This window comes from Cervus canadensis, chromosome 16 (assembly GCF_019320065.1).
Source record: "Cervus canadensis isolate Bull #8, Minnesota chromosome 16, ASM1932006v1, whole genome shotgun sequence".
Classification (NCBI taxonomy): Eukaryota; Metazoa; Chordata; class Mammalia; order Artiodactyla; family Cervidae; genus Cervus; species Cervus canadensis.
In genome coordinates, this window is record NC_057401.1 from 30453667 (window position 1) to 30475367 (window position 21701).

Below are 21701 nucleotides of genomic sequence, written 5' to 3' on the forward strand. Positions count from 1 at the left end.
GGGAAGAACAAGGACAATTAGATCACTTTTCTAGAAAGTACTCTATGCCTATTGCAATCATCCCAAAATAGAATGGGTTCCAACGTCATACAGGTCTGGGGTTAAGGTCTTGGAGAGCAGTGCTGAACTGCCAAGGCACTCCGGTGCCCCACTCTTAATCCAAATACAGCTTCATGTCTTAATTTGGTTTCTACACAGTAAGTTTCCAGGTATGATTTTGTGTGAATGAGTAGCTCATCAAATTTTTAAAAGGAAGAAAATCAGTGGATAAGAAGATTCCTAAGATTTCTTTGTTCTCCCTGTTCTCTGCATGTCTGTGTTGTTGGGATTGATATTCACTAGAACATGCATGATCCTGCTGGAGATGGAGTTAGAAAAGATCCAAATGTGAAAGATCACTATACCCATGAAATTTGGGAATCATTTTTGTAAGTTGTAGAAAGATATTCAGTTGTAATAAACAAAAGGGACTTCTAGGCCCCTCTTTATAGTTCTCTTATCACTGCAATACTATGAGTTCCTGCTCGCCCCACCCCCTAGTTATGTATGATTTTCTCAAAGGTAAAAGGTGTAATTAACTTGCCAGTCCCTGGTAGCTCAGATGGTAAAGAGAGAAACCAAATTTATGAGAACAAGAATCTTCCACTCACTGAAATTTCTTTTTGTGTTACTTTTAGGATAAAGGGTCATGTTGTCAGAAAATAAAACTGTATCAAGAAATTGTTTAAAAACAAATCTTTCTTGCCATTAGTGATCCTGCCTAATGGTATAACAGGAAATAAACATTGACCAATCACCAACTCTAAGGGGCTTCCCTGGTGGCTCAGAAAGAAAGAAAGAGAAGTCGCTCAGCCATGTCCAACTCTTTGTGATCTCATGGACTGTAGCCTACCAGGTTCCTCTGTCCCTGGGTTGGGAGATCTCAAGAGTTAGACATGACTTAGTGACAAAAGCACCCAGACTTCGTGAATGGAGGAAGTGGTGGTTTTGTCACTAAGTCGTGTCCGACTCTTGAGACCCCATGGACTGTAGCCCGCCAGGCTCCTCTGTCCATGGCATTCTCCAGGGGATCTTCCCAACCCAGGGATCGAACTCACATCTCCTGCATTGCAGGCAGATTCTTTACCACTCCAGTACCTCTCGCCTGGAAAATCCCATGGACGGAGGAGCCTGGTGGAATACACTCAATGAGTGGAAGATTCTTGTTCTCATAAATTTGGTTTCTCTTCCACTGGTTTGTATGGACAAATCTTATTAGAAAGATGGTACTGATAAATCTATTTGCAGGGAAGGAACAGAGCTTCAGGTGTAGAGGACAGACTTGTGGACATAGTGGGAGAAGGAAAGGGTGGGACAAATTGAGAGAGTGGCATTGACATAAATACACTATCATGTGTAAAATAGATAGCCAGTGGAAAACTGCTACATGACACCCAGAGCCTAGCTCAGTGCTCAGCAGAAACTAACATAGCATTGTAAAGCAATTATCCTCCAATTAGAAAATATATTTAAAAATATTAATAGACTCATTTTAAAACACTTTCTGATGAAAACGTTGTGAGAAAGTAGGACTCTTGGGAGGACAGAGAGAAATACCAGATAAGAGAAATATAAGCATTGTTTTATCAATGTCTCTGATTTTCAATAAATTAACAAATATTTTTTGTCTCCACCCCTACCTCGCCCCATCCTGCCCAGGTTGGATGCATGAGACAAGTGCTCAGGGCTGGTGCACTGGAAAGACCCAGAGGGATGGGGTGGGGAGGGAGGTGGGAGGGGGGATTGGGATGGGGAACACATGTAAATCCATGGCTGATTCATGTCAATGTATGGCAAAAACCACTACAATATAAAAAAAAAAAAGAAAGAAAAATGGTGTAGGAACAATGTTACAGCCAACACAAGTCCAAGGTACAAAATAGGGAATGTTAATCCAATGAAAACAGGGAAAGTTTTGGTAAGGAGGTACAGACTTAGAAACAGGCAAAAAGTACCTGGTATAAGAGTGAGTGTGGTATAATTCTCTAGGCATACTAGTAGAGAGGGGAGATGGCTTTCCTTTACTTTGATGGCTTCTGCATTCATGGAGAATCCAGGAATGATAAGAAGAGGAAACCCAGAGTTGATTTCATCAGACAGTTCTCACACTTCCTTAGAACAACATCGGGAGAGCCTTGTAGATATCAGGGCTGTGCAGTATCACACAGTATTGTTCAGTGGCCCAGTAGGTACCTTTTAAGGATTTTTTTTCAAAAGAAGAGGTGGCTCCTATCTCCACAAACTTGGCTACCGATTTAGCCTCAGGAAGAGATGCCCATTTGATTTGAGGAAAATTGCCCATACCTCATCATAAGTCTCATATATAAGTATATGGGATACTTATATATGCAGTAACAAGGTCCACACAAAGTCAAAGTGCTACATTAAACTGAATGAATCTGAAAGCTAGAGAATTTACAGAAGGAGTTCAAGTAATTGTCTCTTGTCTCTTTGACATAATGTAACTATGATTCTTGACCTAGGCTGAGCAAGTAAAACACATGCAACTTCTAGACTTCAGCTGAAATCTCTGCAGAGGTGAGTTCCATAGTTCGGTAGGCACTGTGGGGATCCTAAGACACGTGTGAGGCAGTGTATTGTGCACTATGGGGTCAGACTGCTTGGGTTGAACTCCTACTTTGGCCTTCGCCAGTTATGTAAGTTAGTTACACAATTATTGTTGGTGTCCTTACCTAATGTAGGTAATAATGGAACTTATCTCTTATTATTGCTGGGGGGATTAACCAAGGTTACAAGCATGAAGTACTTAAAACTAGGTCCACTAAAATGCTTCAATTATTATCACAGTGAACTGGTTTTAATTCACTCTCTCCATATCCCCAGTCCACCCAGTGACCAACTTGGGAAACTGGGTGGGCCTTACTCCTCTGGGCCTTGTATTTGCCATATGCAAATGCTCAAAGAATGTTCACTGAAGTCAACTGACTTGCCCAGCACTACTCCCAGTATCACTCCAGACCCACTTGCTGGATGGATCAGATTCAATTTTATTAAAAGCATAAGAACCAGAGAACTAAGGTTTGATCAAATTTGGCCTACAAGCATTTATTGTTAAAACTATAACTACAGAACAGTGTCCAATCCCCTAAAAGTTTATACCATCAGGTCTTAGTTCTATTGTTGAAAGCACTTTTAACATTAGAATCCTCTTCTAGACAGTTTTCTGGATTCATTGTTAAAATTATTTTTAGCTTCCAAAAGTTCCTTGTGTAACTGAATTGCTCCTTTCAGGCATATATTGTTATAATTCAAATTCTTCATGTCTGTTTAGTTTGCATGTTTATTTAAGGCCTCAGGGTTTGTAGTCAGTCAACCTGAGATTGATAAGAGTTTCCTGTTGTTGAATACTTCAGGGTTTTTCCTGCGTCATCTCAGCAGGACCTTTACTATTGTTACTTCCTTGATGGTTTTAAACAAGTTCTTTTCCTCACATTTAACAGATGAGAAAACTGAGGCTTAGAGAGTGTAAGAAACTATAAAAGCCTTTGGAGCACATGTTGTCAGCGCTCTGCTGATGCAGAGCCCATGTCCATATTTGTACACATGAGTCCCTTCTGTGACTTCACTCTCAACACCTGGCACCTGTCTCTCTGTCACCTGGACCTGCACTGGGAGAGCTGAGGGTCTCTAGGATTTGATGACCTCCCATGGTCAGCCCTTAACCACCAACTGAGGGCTGTTCTGGACAGCCTGAAACACTACTTTAGAGGAGACTATGCCAGATATCATCCCATCATTCAACCCTACCACTGTGGGATAGCACTGGGTATTGAATTCTTGCTTGTTTCTTTTTCTTTTTTTAGCTTTTCCCTTGTCTCATTTCTCTACTCTTTTCCCGTTTTCCCCTGGAATACCTTTCTAATAATACACTTTCATTTAAACCCTTGTTTCAGCATCTGGCTTCTGGGCAACTCAAACTAAAAAATACCACACAACTCATAAGTGACAGAACTGGGGTTCAAACCCAGTTCTGACAAAGTTGGAGATCAGTGCTCTAAAATCCCTAATCTGGACTGCTTCTCCTGACAGTGGCAGAGAGACAGAGCAGGAATCAGAAGTGGCTGGTGCAGAGACTTGCTTACTGGTCCTACTCCCTAAGCATCTCTATACGTTCTCCAAGTACTGGCCAAGGCCATCTGACCAGCCTCTCTCCTTTCCCCGTGGGAGTTCTTCCACAAGTCCCCTTTCCCCTCTGAAGGTCTAGGCCTCTGGTGATTGCTGCTGTCTCCTGTGATAGCCAAGGGCAATATCATAGAACCAGAGGGACGTTGTGTATAACCAAAGCAAATGCAGATCAAACTGGGCTCCTGGCAACTAATGCAGAAATCAATCATCAGCCTACATGGTATTTACTGAATGCCAACCGAGAGCTCAGCGACCGACAGAGTCCCTTCACATCAGCCTAGAATCCCAGTCTTTTCCTTCTACCTTCTGCTTTAAGGCATCTGTCGACTCTCCCCTCTGTCAAAAGCTTCTGACTTTGGGTTTACAGCAACCAACTCTCAACCAACATGGTGGAGGGTGGTGGAGAAATCACTACCCTCTCCAAATTTGATGGTTAGGAAATAGTTTCACTTTAGATAACATCTCATGTTAATGAAAGTGCTACATATTCTTTTGTCTTTAATAGTCTCCTTTTTTTCCTTAAAGTAAGATTTCAAGACTTAAAAATACAGGCTTTCAGCATTCATCTACAGAAATAAGACAAGACAGGTCACCCTAGGGAGTAGCCACATTTTCTCCTCTCATAACCATCATGGCTATACAAACACAAGTTTGACATGTATATATGGCCAGGGCATGCACAGGAGTTAATCTAGTTAATTTCTATTCCTCGATAGGAGCTTTCCAGGAAGTCAGGTTTAGTGATAGCTACAAAGGGAGAGAGAGCTAGTCAACCATGCCTATGAAATTCAGAGCAAACATCCAAAGACTATGGTGTTGGCACGGCTAACAAGGGAAGTCAGGCACAGTCACAAGCCCATTTGTAAACTCAGCCCGGGCTGTCTCAGCATAGTACCTCAATACTTCACTGCATTCTCTACCCCAGAGCCTCGTCTGGCCCAACTGTGCCCTGACACAGGGCAAGGTTCTTTGACTGGTTCCCGCAATTCCTGACTGCTCTGCTCTCTTCACAATTCATTCATTGTTAGTTATTGTTAGAAAAATCATGGAGCTTCTTTAATTTTTTATTTTAATACCAAAAACATTTTGGATTGGGGTACAGCCAATTAACAGTGTTGAGGCAGTTTCAGGTGAATAGCAAAGGGGCTCAGCCATACATATAAGGCAGGTACTTCCTGCTTCAATCAAGGAAATAGCTGGGCCACTGGTTGGGCAGTGGAGGAGAAAGAAAGGCCCTGAATGTTAGGCAGTCAAAAGGCCCTTTCCTAAAAAATGAGCTCTCAATGTGGGGGAAGCCACTAGTATTCTTGCCTGGGAAATCCCATGGACAGAGGAGCCTGGCAGGCTACAGTTCATGCAGTCACAAAAGAGTCAGACACAGCTCAACAACAACAAACAAAGGCAAGGTAAACACCACCAATTCAATTTCCACTAATGTGAATCTATTAACATTGGGTTGAACAAGAAGTTCATTCGGGTTTTTCCATGGAAAACCCTGAATCAACTTTTTGGCCAACCCAATACTTGGTAACGCATGACTGTTCACAAGTCAAATATTCTGAACATTATTTCTCCTTCCACAAATTTGCAAGATTTTATTACTCTGCTGACAAAGGTCCATCTAGTCAAAGCTATGTTTTATCCAGTAGTCGTGTATGGATGTGAGAGTTGGACCATAAAGAAGGCTGAGCACCAAAGAATTGATGCTTTCAAACTGTGGTGTTGGATAAGAGTCTTGAGAGTCCCTTGGACTGTGAGGAGATCAAACCAGTCAATCCTAAAGGAAATCAACCCTGAATATTCATTGGAAGGACTGATGCTGAAGCTCCAATACTATGGCCACCTGATGTGAAGAGCCGACTCATTGGAAAAGACCCCGAGGCTGGAAAAGACAGAAAGCAGGAGAAGGGGACAACAGACGATAAGATGGTTGGATGGCATCACTGACTCAATGGACATGAGTTTGAGCAAACTCCAGGAGATGGTGAGGGACAGGGAAGCCTGGTGTACTGTAATCCAAGGGGTCACAAAGAGTCGGACATGACTGAGCGACTGGACAACAACTACAAGATTAGATTACACAAAATACAAAAATTTTTCCTATTCAGGGATGAAGACTGTAGGATTTTTATCAAAATGACTGACAATTTTGAGAGTTTCATACTTTCAGATGATCTCTCACTGGAAAACAGGATAAACCTGATATTTCAGGGATAAGGCAGGGAAAACTGATCAGCTGTCCATAAGATCGCTCATCAGGGTCTTTCGTAATCAAAAGTTCAATGTCCAAAGGGGAAGAGACAACTTGGATCTGGAATCTGAAACCCTCAGGACACCTCTCTGTCTGTCAATATTTGAGGAGATTTAATCAGGGAGGTGGGGCGCAGATAAAGGTGGTTCAGGGGTAGGTGCTGGGTGACTGGTCTATTCAATGAAGGATGTTGGCCAGTGGCTGGTATTTGGGGTACAGAGTTCAGTCACCTGGGAAAAGGTTGGCAAGACTTAGACATGGCATCAGATGCCCAGGCATCAGTGGGTTGGGCAAAGTTCTGACTCTAGAGGCATCTGAAGTACAGAGCAAGAAAATGACTCTTCTGCCCACAAATCACAGCTTTGGGTCAGGCACAGGGAGGCTTGGGGCTTTCTGGAGAACAGTTTCTACAGCTGCACAGCTATTTTCAGACCCTTCTGACTAAAAAGCCCTGGTGAGGGCTGGGTATAACAGAGCATTAGTGACAACTATGGACAATGACTAGGGAAGTCCCAGGTCAGGATTTAGAAGTTGATTTCCTTAAAGAAAATGAAGATCAAAAAAAAAGAAAAAGAAAATGAAGATGTGCTCCATGTCTCAGAATGTTACAGGATGGGGATATAGGGGTGAACAAAACACTCTTCATGAATCTTTAGGTCTACTAAGTTTTAACCTGTAACTACTTACTACACAGAGTTTGTAGTGCTCATTTTGTCAATCTTTTGAAAACAAATTGCATATATTTCAAACTCAATCCAGAATGTGACACACAACTTAAAACACAGATGTCATGACAACTTCATTTAAAAGTGAAAAGTGAAAGTGTTAGTCACTCAGTCATGTCTGACTCTGCGACCCCATGGACTATAGCCCACCAGGCTCCTCTGTCCATGGAATTCTCCAGGTAAGAACACTGGAGTGGGTTGCCATTTCCTTTTCCAGGGGATCTTCCTGACCCAGTGATCAAACCCAGGTCTCCCACATTGCAGGCAGATTCTTTACCATCTGAGCCACCAGGGGAAGATACATTTAGAAGAGACGTGCAACAAATGTCATCTCTCCCATCCCCTGATTCTCTGCCACTGACTGCCCTTCTAGAAGCCCACCCCTCTGTCCTGTGTCTTGGTGAAGTTTCTAAAAACAGTGAACAAGATGCTGAAACATTCCCTCTGTGTGGACACACTGCTCCATGCTCTAACACCTGCAACCTTCCTGTGGAGATGTAACACCGACACTGTAATTAGTTAAGGTGAAAGCCTAAGGCTGGTGAGTTGTTTCATATATAGAAACAGAGATTCCTGACAGATGTATCTGACAAAATATAGCGGATTCATTTTTGGACAGATTTGGGGAATACAGACCAGAGAAAACTGATTTCCAGCTAAGGTTTGAAGTAGCACTCCAGACCCTGGGGCTTTCTGGTCTGCACAGCGCTGGCCAGACAGGGCACCATGGAATCCTCTCTGTGTGACTGGCTGCCTCGGATTTCAGACAGTGTTTATGCCACACATCATCGCCACCTTGATGCTGCTAACTACAGATGAGGAAGGAGCTGTGCTCTGGGTTTGAGAGATGACCCTGTTGACAGCATGTGAGAATTTCTTGAAGAGCCAAAACAGGACCACGGTGCCTGCTGCTTGGGAAAACTGAGGGTGGTCCTTAGGCTGTGGCTGCCAGTGACTCTGCCTAATGATCAAGTTATAGACATACATGACTATAGATAAACAGGCAGTTCCGAGGAGCAGGGGATGGGCCCCAAAGATGTCTTTGTGGATGGCTTTGAAATGCCTAGAATTCTTTATCACTGGGTTTAAGGTTAAGGCTTTGAACTAAACCAACTCTGAGAAAGTAACCCAATGACTTAAAATCAGGGTGAGAAGAAAACCAGCCCCCACAGGATCTTTCTAAGAGGGTTTCCTAGGGAAACCTGGGTGACGGAGAGACCTGGGCCCCTAGCTATGACAGATGACATCAGCCAGAGAGAGGCTGGCCAGGCCAGTCCAAGCCAGCGTGGACTTCTGCACACTTAAACTTAGGTGAGCCTCTGCGCGAGGCAGGAAACCAGGTGTGTGGGTGAATGGGAGCTGGTGGCCAGCATCATCAGCAAACACATTCTGTCCACCACATTCCTGACCCCACATAACAGGAGCCCGAGTGTGGGCTACTGAACCAAAGTGGTGTGTCCACCTGTGCATAGAAGCTCTAGTCCTGTAATGTTGGCATCTAAAGTGGAAGGCTGGACATATAGTCCAACACTGGCATGTGGGGCCTGAACGTTCAAGGTTTAGACTACTCTTGTGTGGTCCCAGTCCTTTTAATACTAATTTGCTAGGGTACAAACCTCATCACTCCCACGGCCAGGTGCTTCCCAGGGGTGAGTCATGTAGCTACTGTGGAAGCCTCATCAACCTCCCAGATTCTGCTCAGTGCATAGCCGTACTGCCCTCGACTCAGCCTGAGTGTATTTTATTGCATTCCATGAGATAAGTGCATACGCCAGGGGTGATCAAATATCTGGGGATATGTCAAGGTCTTGGGATTGGGTCATGAATGTGCAGAGACGACACGGAGTCAGGAGTTCAGGCCTTTGTTCCTGCCGTGGACCCTTGGGGCTCAGTGGCCAAGCCATATCACAGACACACCACAGAGGGGGAGGAGACAGCCGTGGGCCCCGGGCTGGGCACAGGCAGGAGGGGTTCTGTTAACGGTCCAACAGACAGCCTGCTCAGACACTCTGTTGTCGTCAGTCTCAGTGTTCCCCCCACCACACAGCTGTGCCGTGCAAGTACCGCTTCACTGCTTATGGGCTGAGCTGTACTCCAGGGCTTCACTCTGACAAGTGAGTCACTGCTGATGCTGGTAACATGAACTCAAGGTGCAGAAACTTTGAAATGGATGGGGTAAGAAAGTTCTGCCAGGTCCCCAAGTCCAAAACCCACACGTAATTGGACTCCAAGTGCTCTGCAACATCTGTCTGTAACCCATCTATTTTTTTCTTTTTAACTACCACTGGCACCTTTGCATCATCTCTCTTAACCTATTACAACCAGCTTCCTCCACATTCATCTCTCTCCAATTCACTTTTAATCTACTATGGCCATTGTAACTTTCAATCTACTACTACAAACATTGTCATTGTTTCCAAAATGACAGTCTAATAGTAGTATTACCCTGCTTAAAACTCTTTAGGGACTTTCCTGGTGGTTGAGTAGCTAAGACTCCATGCTCCCAACACAGGGGGCCTGGGTTTGACCCCTGGTGAGGGAACTAGATGTCACATGTCATAAGTAAGAGTTTGCATGCAGCAATTAAAGATACTGCATGCCACAATGAAGACTGTAGATCCCTAATGCCACAACTAATACCTGGCACAGTCAAGTAAAATCATATATATTTTAAAAATCTCTTTAATAACCTCAGAGGACCACAGTTAAATTAGGTTTACTTGTCTGTCTTCTATAGCCCACGAGCTCCTTAAAGGCAGATAAGTAAATTCAAATTTACATTCAATAAAAACTTGCTGAAAGGCCTCATCACCCACAAAGGTCTCTGCATGTCTTCCATTGGCATCATCCAGGTAGATGAGACCGGAAGCTCCATCATCTGGACTGCTAGGACTTGAACTCCAGCAACTTAGCCATCTGTGATACACCAAGAGGACCAGGTAACATAGGGCTACTGATGTCCACAGCACCAGAAGAGACTAAGACTTCTTCTTGTCTCTTGAAGTAAAAGACAGCATGAATCTCAAGTGCCATGGCTTTCTTCCTAACTTCTAGGGTAAATTCAAGGAAAGCCTTGAACTGCTCCTTCTTGAAAACATTTTTAACAGGTACACCTTTTACTGTTTACCAACTATAGCCATGACTCGAATACATGGATGAAATAAATCCTGCATGACCTGAAGCTCCCAGGGCTCTGTGGGGCTTTGCCTGCAAGTGGGCATGAAAAAGAAAGGTTTATTTAGGGAAAAAAAAGAATGCTCTTGCCATTGGGTCATTATTTCCTATTGTCAGCAATTAGACCAGAGGCATCTTTTCTTTCACAAAAGTGCTGTGTATGTTTGCATAAATTTACGAAAAATGTTCAAAGATAGAAAATATTATTTGAGGGATCTTGGTTCCTTTGGGACATGGTATCTCACTCCTAGTGTAAGTTTTTTAATGGAATGATATTTAGAGTTATAGGATATTAGTGATGTGCTTTGTCTGCAAACCATGCCCTACACACACACACACACACACACACGTATGTATGTATATATGTTTTGGCCAAGTTGCATGACTTATGGGATTTAGTTTCCCCACTAGGGATTGAACCTGGGTCCCAGCAGTAAAAGTGACGAATCCTAACTACTGAACCATCAGGGAATTCCCTATATATGCTATATATAAATACTACACACATACACACACACACAAAATGCACCACCATGAACACTTTCACCTGGCCTAAAATTTAAGAACTATGACTTGCTGGATATGGTGTAAGCCTCTCCAAATACTACCCATCTTCCCAGCCCAACAAGCCTTGCCTTTTCCATGAAGCTTCTGCCATCTCTAGACCTTCTATAATTTATCTTGAATTCATCGACCTAAGTTTACATAGAAAGGGAATAATTACAAACACGGTGTTCACATAGTGTACACTCTGACCAAATTAATTATACGTCTTCCACAAAGGAAGTGCTGAAAAAAACATCTGTTGGATGCTGTGTGTGAAACAGAACCACTCACTGCCTAGAACAGTGCCCTGCATGTAGTGTAAACCCAGTGACCAGATGACTTGCTCTCCATGTCTGTCGCCTATCTACACCTGAGCACTTCTTTTCTGCTGTTCCATCACCATACATGCTACTTCTGCAGCCACACCTGCTCTTCTTAGCCTTTCAAATCTTAACCCAGTATTCTCATTTCTGCTGAAATAACACCAACATCCTCTGTGAAGTCCCCTCTACTTCACCACAGCTTGACGTGACTCTCCTCTCTTCACTCTTAAAGACAGCATTTCAGGCCACTGTTTCCATACATAACCACCTCATACAGTCATTCTCTATGGATATTCTTGATCTCTTAAGTCACGATAAATTCCTTGAAGGAAGAATCACTATCTTCCTCACAGCCCTGAGTTCAATTTTTAAAAATGAGAAGCTCTGAAGAAATATCCATACATTGAATTTGTTGAATTAAACTATTCTAGCCACTTTGATCTATTCTTTTTCAGAACATCTTGGTCATTTGTATTCATCACATAATCTAGACCTTAAACCTATCATCTCTCATTAATACCTATAGGTTCCTCACATCCCAGCTAGACTGAACTTCTTCACAGCAGGGCTTGCCTGCTCTCACCTGAGGTTGCTGAGGTCAAGAGGGTGCTCAACTGTGGACCAACAGAAAGAGCAGAGGTACAACAACAGACAACAGGTGCTCCTCAGCAGTATGTTTATATCCATAACATCTTTATGCATATTTCTCATTAAAATCATTATCACAGGAGCAGCAGTTTTAAGGCAACCAGTTGACAGTTCAACCCTGTGAAGCCCACTGAAAATGGGGCATTGTTGCTCATTTCTGATTTTGGAATAAGAAATTCTCCCTGAGAACCCTCTTACATAGTTGGTGGGAATGTAAATTGGGGCAGCCACTATGGAAACAGTATGGTACTTCTTCAAAACACTAAAAATAGAAGTACCATGTGATCCATCAACTCCATTCCTGGGTATACATCTGGAAAAGGTGAAAACACTTATTTGAAAAGACACAGGCGCCCTGATGTTCACAGCAGCATTATTTACAATAGCCAAGACATGGAAGCAACCCAACTATCTATCAACAAATGGATAAAACAAGACGTATATATGTGTTAATATACAGCGGACTATTACTCAGCCATAAAAAAGAATGGAATTCTGCCATTTGCAATAATGTGGATGGCCATGGAGGGTATTATACTTACTGAAAAAAGTTAGACAGAGAAAGACAAATACTCTATCATATCACTTATTTGTGAAATATAAAGAATAAAACAAATAAATGTATATAGCAAAATAGAAACAGACTCACAGAGAGAACTAGTAGTGAATAGTAGAGAGAGTGGAGAGAAGAGGGGTAACATAGTGATATGGGATTAATAGGTATAAACTACTATATATAAAATAGATAAGCCACAAGAATACATTGCACAGTCTGGGAAATTACAGCTGTAATTTTACAATAACTTTAAATGGAATATAATCTATGAAAATACCAAGTCACTATGCTGTCCCCTGAAAGTAATATTGTAAATGAACTTTAAATGAACTATAAATGAACTTTAAATGAACTGTAAATGAACTATAAGTTTAAATTATATTTTAATTTAAAAAGTTAAATAAACTACATCCAGGAAAAAAAATAAATTCTCCCTAAGAGTAGGTATACTGCCTAGAGGACCAGATATAAAGACTAATATTAACAGCTTATGGATCAGAGACCTAGGAATACAACTTTTGTTGCCCGGACATTATTGACTGGAGTGTGTCAATATTCACTTACATAACACATCGCTAGCACAGGCGTTAGTTACTGCAAAATCCCCCAGTCAATCATGTATTAAGGATGAAAGACAGAGAAAGCAGCTATTTCAACACTGTAGCTAATACAATGGTGGCACTGTTCCGCGCTTAGTTCTCATTAAATTTCCAATAGGCCAATTAGACATAATAAAAAAATCCCCTCAGGGCCAGTATATTTTTAATGGCTCATCTACCCAAGCAAGAAAAGCCCTGCTCAAGGCTTCAAGTGCCAATCTTCCCTGGGCATGCAGATCCGCCATCTTCTACCAGGCTCTGGGCAGCTCTTCTCCAGGTGACGCGTCCCAGATCGCTTGCTCAGCAGCACCACCTCTTCCACTGACCAAACTAGATTCAGTGAATGGCTGGTGAAACTAAAGAAACGTCTTTTTTTTTTTTTTCAAAGTCCTCTCTTACATTTTTAGTCTGCCTTATACAATGGGAGAAAAAATAAAGTGATCTGGGTACAATCCAGATCTGGCAGGAAAAAAAAAAAAACACGTGGCCCATGAAGGTCATCTGAGATTCATGTCAGGAGATCACTCTGGCTGAACCCATCAGATAAATGGCCAGAGCTGGCAAGCACCACACACCCACACACACTCACTCATGTTCAAACAGGCTCATCTGCATCTTCTTATATAAACATCATACCCTGTCCTTAACAATCCTCAGCCATTTTAAGCTAAGAATTCTGGACTAGCCACATATTCCAAAGGAATTTTGGTTAGCCCACTAAGAAAAAAAAAATAACAACTTCTTTTTCCCCTTTGCTAAATTACTTAGTATGTACAAGTACTGTTAAACTGTAAGTACTGTTGAATATACAATTTGTATTTACTATAAACTTTGCATTTTCTTATTCTGTGCTCCCCACGAACAAAAAAACTCCCAGAAAGCAAAAAAAAAAAAAAAAGCAAACATAAAAGCAGCTAATTGTTTTGTTTCCTCCACGAAGTTAAAGGTTTACTAAAATGTCAAAGCATTTGAAATATATGCTCTTTGCAGACTCTCTAGGTCAAAAATGTAATTTGAGTTCTAGTCTTTTTAGCCAGGCATACATTTTAAATTTACTTTAGAGTTCCTTTGCCATACTTTTCATTTCACAAGTCTTTTAAATTCCTCAAGCCTAGCCTGGTAGAGTGAAAGTCACCTTAATGAAGAAAGTAGAGATTAAACCACCATGACTTTGGAATGGCTCAGGATCTCAGCTGTAAATCTTTGGCTCAGAACCAGGGTCTAAAACCAGCCATGGGAAAAGCTGCTGACACGGAGCCTGTGATTCCCTCCATGTTCGACTTGCATAATGTTGACATTATAACTCCAAAGAGACCCCAAAATATCTCAAACAATTGTGACTTCTGTTCTATAAATATTTTAAAATTGTTTAAGGAGATAAAATAACATTTTACCCTTCTTGTTTTCTTAGTTTCTCTGGTTGCCCTCAGCAGCTCACTACTAGGGATTTATTTTTGGCTCGAAGGTCAGGGAGGACATTTTAAGGCACTACTTCTGTCGCTAAACTGTGTTTTCCAACATGAGTTGCCTGGTAAGTAGGGGAGCTGGCCGCTCTTAAAGCCACAAGTGACTGTCGTATCATAAAATAGGAGAAACAGATGATTCCTTTCCTTTGTTGAAGCTCAGGCAAGAAAAAAATATCAAGTTCTCAAGATGATATTTTAAAAAGTCTCCCACTTCATTATGAGCATGGTTTTCTTTCAGGGCAGAAAAATCCTTCTCATTCCCTTTCATTACTCACCTATTCCAGTTATTACAGTTTGAGTCCTAAGTTTGAATATATGACAAGTTTTCCAATAGGAAGAGAGTATAAAGAAGAAGGGAGAATTACAGAGATGGCCAAGGAAATTCATGACATCTGAGCACATCATTCAACTACTTCAGCTGTTTCTTCCTTCAAACTTAGCCAAACAGTAACCACCCAGTGAGTGAGAGGTGAACTTTATTTGAAATCTGAAATTTCCACTCTCAGAGAATATGATTAAAAGGCCTTACATCTAAACTCTGGAAACAGGCTTTGGTAACCTCAGTCACAGATGAACTGAGTGATCAGTTGGTGAATAACCCTTTGGTGCAATTTCAATCTTTCTCCCAGAGCCTGAGACCAAGAGACCTGGCATGCCTTCACTAGAAATGTCCTCAGCATGATTTGCAGCATTTATTTTTGATGAAGAAACATCAGCTGCCAAAGCTGACTACTGTGTTCCTCCTAAAACATCCCCAGAGGTGTCCTCCTAGTTTGCAATTTTAAACCTACAACAGGTTTTCTATTTACTGCTACTTAAAACTTACCTTTTTTTTTTTTTTTTTAAAACTTACCTCTTTTAATTACATCACCCAAAGAACTTAGATTTCACAAATAAAGTTCAGAGTGGTTTCAAAACACTGTGAATGGGAATAGAAAAGCAGAACTCACCTTCACTCCCAGAAAAAGCATCACTGGAGCCTGCCACTGCCAAGGTCAACAGCAGCTGCCAGAGATCCATACCTGTAGGACCTGCAATCATAACAAAGAAAAATAAAATTAAGCCAAGCAATTAAAAGCAGACCATGTTCATCAAAAATTGTTTAAATACTGGCTGAATCAGGAATGAGTTGACATGCACATCAGCTCTAGAAGGAATCTTCATAAGTCTTTCGCTGCCCTAGAGTCTCACGTTGTCATACTTTTCATGAGAACAAACAGCAGGTTGTAATACATTCTACTTCCGGTGGGTGCTCACCTTGAGAAATAACATAGACACTAGATTTCCACATTCTTGTCAACAGCCATAGAATGACCTCACAACAAATGACACCCATGCATTGCTTTCATGACAGGGCCAGCATGGTTCACTTTAATTTGATCTGGAAATAGAAACTTCTCAGCTGTATCGATAAGCAAGGGACCTTGGGCTGGACAGGCCAAAAAAGGAAAAACAAAACAACCCACTTCAGGCATAGTAAAACTTCTCCAACGGGTTTCCCAGTGAACAAAAGAGCTCAATTAACACTCAAAACACTGCGCTAATGAGCCATAGGAAGGAGGCTTAACTAGAAGGCTCAGAGAGAAGGTGGGAAATGGAAAGGAAAAAAACACCAGTGCTTCCAAGTGGCCTCCCCTGGGACACCTGGTGTTCTTGTGGGTTTTAGTTGCAGAAGGAATGAGGTCTCTGAAAAGCCCAGGAATGTGAGCACCTCAGACTCTAGGAAGGGTCAGTTTGCGGGCTAACTTTGGAATCCCAAGCCTGGCCACACCTTGGACCCTTCAGTGTGATGAATGGGGGGAACAGGTCAACATGCCTCAGCTAGCAAACACCTTTACCTGGAGGAAATGAAGCTTCTTTGTAATAAATAAACCAGATGTCCACCTCCTTGATCTCTAAAGAGACAAGTTTAGGCTGCCTTAAAATGAACTCAGCAGACTGCCCTTTGGAGAGTTGTTGCTACATCTGACGACTAATGCCAAGTACTTTAAATCTTAGTTGCAATATTTCCATAAAATTACAGCTCTTTACAAGTTATTCAGGCAGATCTGATCATCATACTGGGAGCTCCATCGGTGCCTTTATTGGACTTATTTTTGTTACATTCTTGACAACAATGGAATAGTCCTTCTATTACCCCTAATCAAACTGAAATGATGAACACGGATGATTGTTTTCACGGGTAATGGAAGGCTTTGATCCAGGTAACGGCTGTGTAATTCTGAATAGGTATTAAATGTCTGACGCTCTACATTTTCATTTCTAGACAGTGGGTGATGCCACATTTAAAAAATTCTGTATCATTTTTTTTATGTTCTTAAAACATTTAAGAAAACATCTCTAGGTGAATGGAATCTCTCTTGTGTTCCCACATGCATGAGAACAGCCCTCACACAGTGCCCCAAGGGTCATTCATAGGATTGAGTGTGACATCATAGAGGAACACACTTTGCCAACAGTGAGTTCACACTAATGTGAGTTGGGGTTATTATGACACCTGTGTTTTAAAGTCTTAATCTGGAAGGCTTCGGGCTAATGGCTTTGCATAATCCTCATCCACTTTCTCTGAGCCTCTCTCCCAAGATCCTTAACTCCCAGATGAACAGGCCATTATATTCATAATTTGAGGTCTCCAGCAGAAATATTAGTTTGGCCAAGAAGTTTGTTCGGGTTTTCCCATAAGATCTTATGGGAATACATAAATAGGCTTATGGGAATACATAAAGAGGCTAAAAACAAACACGTTATAGGTTGAAAATGTTACCCTCTTGATAGCTGGGTACTTCCTTTAAAGTTTTATTTCGCAAGCCTTTTTTTAAGGAAGAAAAGCTCTGAGGGACTGGACTCTGTATCTAGTGCCAGGTTCACTCCCCATGCCTTACCACACTGTGTGGCAGGTTAAAGAAGCCTCCCCTGGCACATGCTTTCCTGACGTCAGGTCCTAAAAGTGAATCCCATTCTGAGGCAGTCCTGTACGCCCCGCGACCGAACAAGGATATGAACAGGTTCGCATTTCTCAGAAGGATGCTTCCCTGGTTTGGAAGTCACCTCTCCACACTTCTCAGAGAGTCTTGCCAGATGCTAGAGACAAGTGAATTTTGCTTCAGATGAAATGTAGTTGGCCTCCACCCATCCCCAAAACTTTTGAAAGCTGCTGCCTACAAATGAACTTCATTTCCCCCAAATAAGGAACTGATGATCACAACAATTCCTTTAGGAGCCAGATCCATCTCCAACAGGCCACATTCTATCTCATGAAACAAATCGGAATCCACAAAGCAAAATGAACCAGAAACCTGTTGGCACACCCCCACAGCAGAATAGGAGGTTATTTAGAACAGCTGTCCTCGCACAAAGAGTAGTCCACTGCCATCGAGAGCAGAGCATAGGGACCCCTCAACTCTAGGGCTCTAACAAGGGGTGGGAGCACAGAAGAAGCCACAGCAATGTGGCTGGATTCCAGGAAGGGCTAAGTGTTTCCTTAGAGATGAATGCTCCCCTTCCACTGTTGCTGGCTCAGTGGGGATGACTGCGAAAGTGGTCCCCTGTGTACTCTCCTCCTTTCCACTGCCCTAGTGAACTCTCTCTAATGCCTTCACATGAACAGAGTGTTAGTTGGCCTGGGCTGATTCAACTGTAAGCTTCTCCCTTCAACTATGAGAGCTCTGCATGGCAGCTTCTAGATGAGAGGATTCTCTTCCATTAGGTCCTGAAGGAGATAAAATGTCACTGAAGACAAGAGAGCGCCAAAACATGAAGCTTGGTACTTTAATCTATCAGAGATGTGCCAGATGTGAGCAGGAGAAAATCCCTTTATTTCCCTTTCCTAATATAATAATCTAACTAGAGGCAGGCATTGTTCAGAGGCATCTATTAAATTGCACCTTAGTCTACAGAGTTTTTGAAGTTCGCAATATTTTCCTAGGGAAAACCCCTCTCTACGTTTCTAATATTTGTGCATTCTTTGGCTATAGCCACAAGGTATGATTTTCACTGGGGTAGGGGAAGAAGGAGCTGCTATTCTTGCATCAGGGAACTCACACCATTTGGAGCTCAATGAGCCTGAGGCATTTTGCCTGTTCCCCCTTCCACAAGGGAGAGCCAGTTGAAAAGCCCTGTGATCCAGCTGGCGTGAGTTTTAATTCTGTAAACTGCCTAGCAGAGGAAGCCTCCAAATCACAGCGCGGCCAATGACATAAGTTTTGTTCCTTGGCTATAAAATAGTCCATAAACACACGAGAAGAGACGGAGATTAAATACAATATTTTTTTCCTAACATGTTATAGCCAACTCCAGGCAAAGGAAGCCATTGGCTCAATTCTCTTTCGTTTAAAATTAACAAGTATTTGTTGAATCACCAGTACATGCTAGCATTATTCAAGGCACTGCTGCTGCTGCTGCTAAGTCACTTCAGTCATGTCTGACTCTGTGTGACCCCATAGACGGCAGCCTACCAGGCTCCCTTGTCCCTGGGATTCTCCAGACAAGAACACTGGAGTGGGTTGCCATTTCCTTCTCCAATGCATGAAAGTGAAAAGTGAGAGTGAAGTCGCTCAGTCGTGTCTGACTCTTAGCGACCCCATGGACTACAGCCTACCAGGCTCCTCCGTCCATAGGATTTTCCAGGCAAGAGTACTGGAGTGGGGTGTGATTGCCTTCTCCTATTCAAGGCACAATGGAAAATATAAAAGCAATCAGAATCATTGAGAAATCACTATTTCTCAGAGATACAGAGAAATGAGATATCCACACAGAAATGATGAGCAGCAGGTCAGTTTAAAGATAAGACTACTTTGCAAAGAATCCCTATGTCATCTTTATTAAAAGTAACACTAAAAAAGATATAAAGCCATACAGGAATACATGTGCTCATATCTGGTTAGTAATTTACCAGAGATATAATGAACCACTACCCAAAACCACCTACACCCTCTGATTTGCATCATGTACTTAAAAGGAAAAGTCAAAAAGCATCCTTAGAAGTGTGATAACATTTTAATAAATGGGAGGAGTAAAATAACAGATTTAGGAGCTTGTAGTCCTGTCACAGCCAAGTTAGGAAGAATATCAAAATGGTAGCTGAATTGATGAGAAATAAGTTTCCCCAAATTTCTGTTTTACTGATCTAGTGATTCTGCTCTGCAAAAAGTGAAAGAAAGAAAGTGAAGTGGCTCAGTCGTGTCCGACTCTTTGCTACACATGGACTATAATCTGTCAGACTCCTCTGCCCATGGGATTTTCCAGCCAAGAATACTGCAGTGGGTTGCCATTTCCTTCTCCAGGGGATCTTCCCAACCCAGGGATCAAACCTGGGTCTCCCGTGCTATAGGCAGACTCTTTACCATCTGAGCCACCAGGGAAGCCCTGGAAAAAGTGAGGGTTGATTAAAAAAAACCCCAACAGTAGCAGAATTGTTTATATTGCAAAACCAAGACTCCAGGTAGATAACCTAATAATGTGTACTTTCTGATGCTAGTGTGATTACTAATGAAATATTGCAAAACTGAATCTCATTGATTTCCTGGTGAAGCTTTTCTAAGAACTCAGCACTGAAAAAGGAAGAGGTTCATCCAAAAGGGTATTTTAAATAATCCATTCTAATTAGCTTCAGGCATTTATTTGAACAGTTTGCATCTAGAGTTCATGTTATTATCTACTTTTTGGTGACGGTCATTTGAAAATCTGTCAGACACAAAATGCCTTAGGTCAATTTATCTCCTTCCTATCATTGAGGGAGAAAAAAATTCACAGACATTATTGATATAACTACTCTTGCTGAAATTTCTCTTCCTTGAGGGATCCGGTAGGGAATACAAGATGGGAAAGTGATTTAAATGGATAAGGTGTGGGGGGAAAAATCCTTTGGAAGTAGTATATATAGTAAGTCTCCATTTTTATTTAAAAAAATAGAGCATATATGGTGGGTATTAACACTTGTGCTAATTTAGTTACTACCAGTCACAACCACTGAATATTTCAAATGTGGCTAACACAACTGAAGAATTAAATAAGTTTAATTATACTTAATTTTGATTAAGCATACATTCAGAACAGGCTGGGTATGTAAACCTTCTTCAACAGTACATTTTATAAGATCTAAGTACAGATCAAGTATATTTCATATGAAAAGTTAGCATCTAAATTGAGATGTCCTGTAAGTGTAAAATATACATGGACTTTGAACTGCTGCTGCTGCTAAGTCGCTTCAGTCATGTCTGACTCTATGCGACCCCATAGACGGTAGCCTACCAGGCTCCTCCATCCCTGGGATTCTCCAGGCAAGAACACAGGAGTGGGTTGCCATTTCCTTCTCGAATGCATGAAAGTGAAAGTGAAGTTGCTCAGTCGTGTCTGACTCTTCGCGACCCCATGGACGGCAGCCTGCCAGGCTCCTCCGTCCATGGGATTTTCCAGGCAAGAGTACTGGAGTGGGGTGCCATTGCCTTGAAGTGAAGTGAAGTTGCTCAGCCGTGTCCGACTCTTTGCAACCCCATGAACTGTAGCCTACCAGGTTCCTCTGTCCATGAGATTTTCCAGGCAAGGATACTGGAGTGGGTTGCCATTTCCTTCTCCAGGGGATCTTCCCGACCCAGGGATCGAACCCAGGTCTCCCACACTGTAGGCAGATGCTTTAGCGTCTGAGCCACCAGGGAAGTCCCATGGAGAAGGGAAAGGCTACCCATTCCAGTATTCTGGCTTGGAGAATTCCACAGACTGTGTATAGTCCATGGAGTCCCACAGAGTTGGACATGACTGAGCCATTGCCTTAGGTCTTCCCAAATGCAGAATGATGCGACAAAAGATTTACTGAAGACTTAGGTATGATTATATTTATGGAAGCTTTTTAGGGTACCCACTATGCCTTTGTTTACCTTTAGAAGTATGACAATTCACAGTGTATCTCTCTTTGACTCATAGTCAGTGGTGTACTAATATCTAACAATTGTCTCTCTGGAGTAATAACTTTAAAAGGGCCACAGTTGGTAGCATTTGCCAATCTCTGTGATATAAATACCTCCACTAAGGCTGATTTTAAGCTACCAAGTCAGTTAACTTGGATTCATTGAATCACTGACATCACTAAATGTAGATTCACAAGTTGGTCTAAGCACACCACCAGTTGGGAAAGTAAATGATGCTCTCTGGACTTCAGGTGAGGTAACAGGTACAAAGATTAAACGATCTGCTGACATGGACACAGCAGGTAGAAGACAGTGCTACTGAGTGA

At 42.1% G+C, this 21701-nt stretch overlaps 1 protein-coding gene across 8 annotated transcripts in view; it reads right to left on the reverse strand.

The window, feature by feature from the left end:
• The window catches only part of GHR (growth hormone receptor), a 301945-nt gene that overhangs the window by 153065 nt on the left and 127179 nt on the right, over positions 1-21701 (reverse strand). For 7 of the 8 annotated variants that reach the window (XM_043488960.1, XM_043488956.1, XM_043488957.1 and 4 more), the window contains exon 2: positions 15424-15504. In XM_043488960.1, the coding sequence (XP_043344895.1) occupies positions 15424-15493 (70 nt within the window). In that variant the 5' untranslated portion in view covers positions 15494-15504. Of the gene's footprint in view, positions 1-15423; positions 15515-21701 lie in introns of those variants that run through there. The other variant, XM_043488954.1, reaches the window with a different exon arrangement.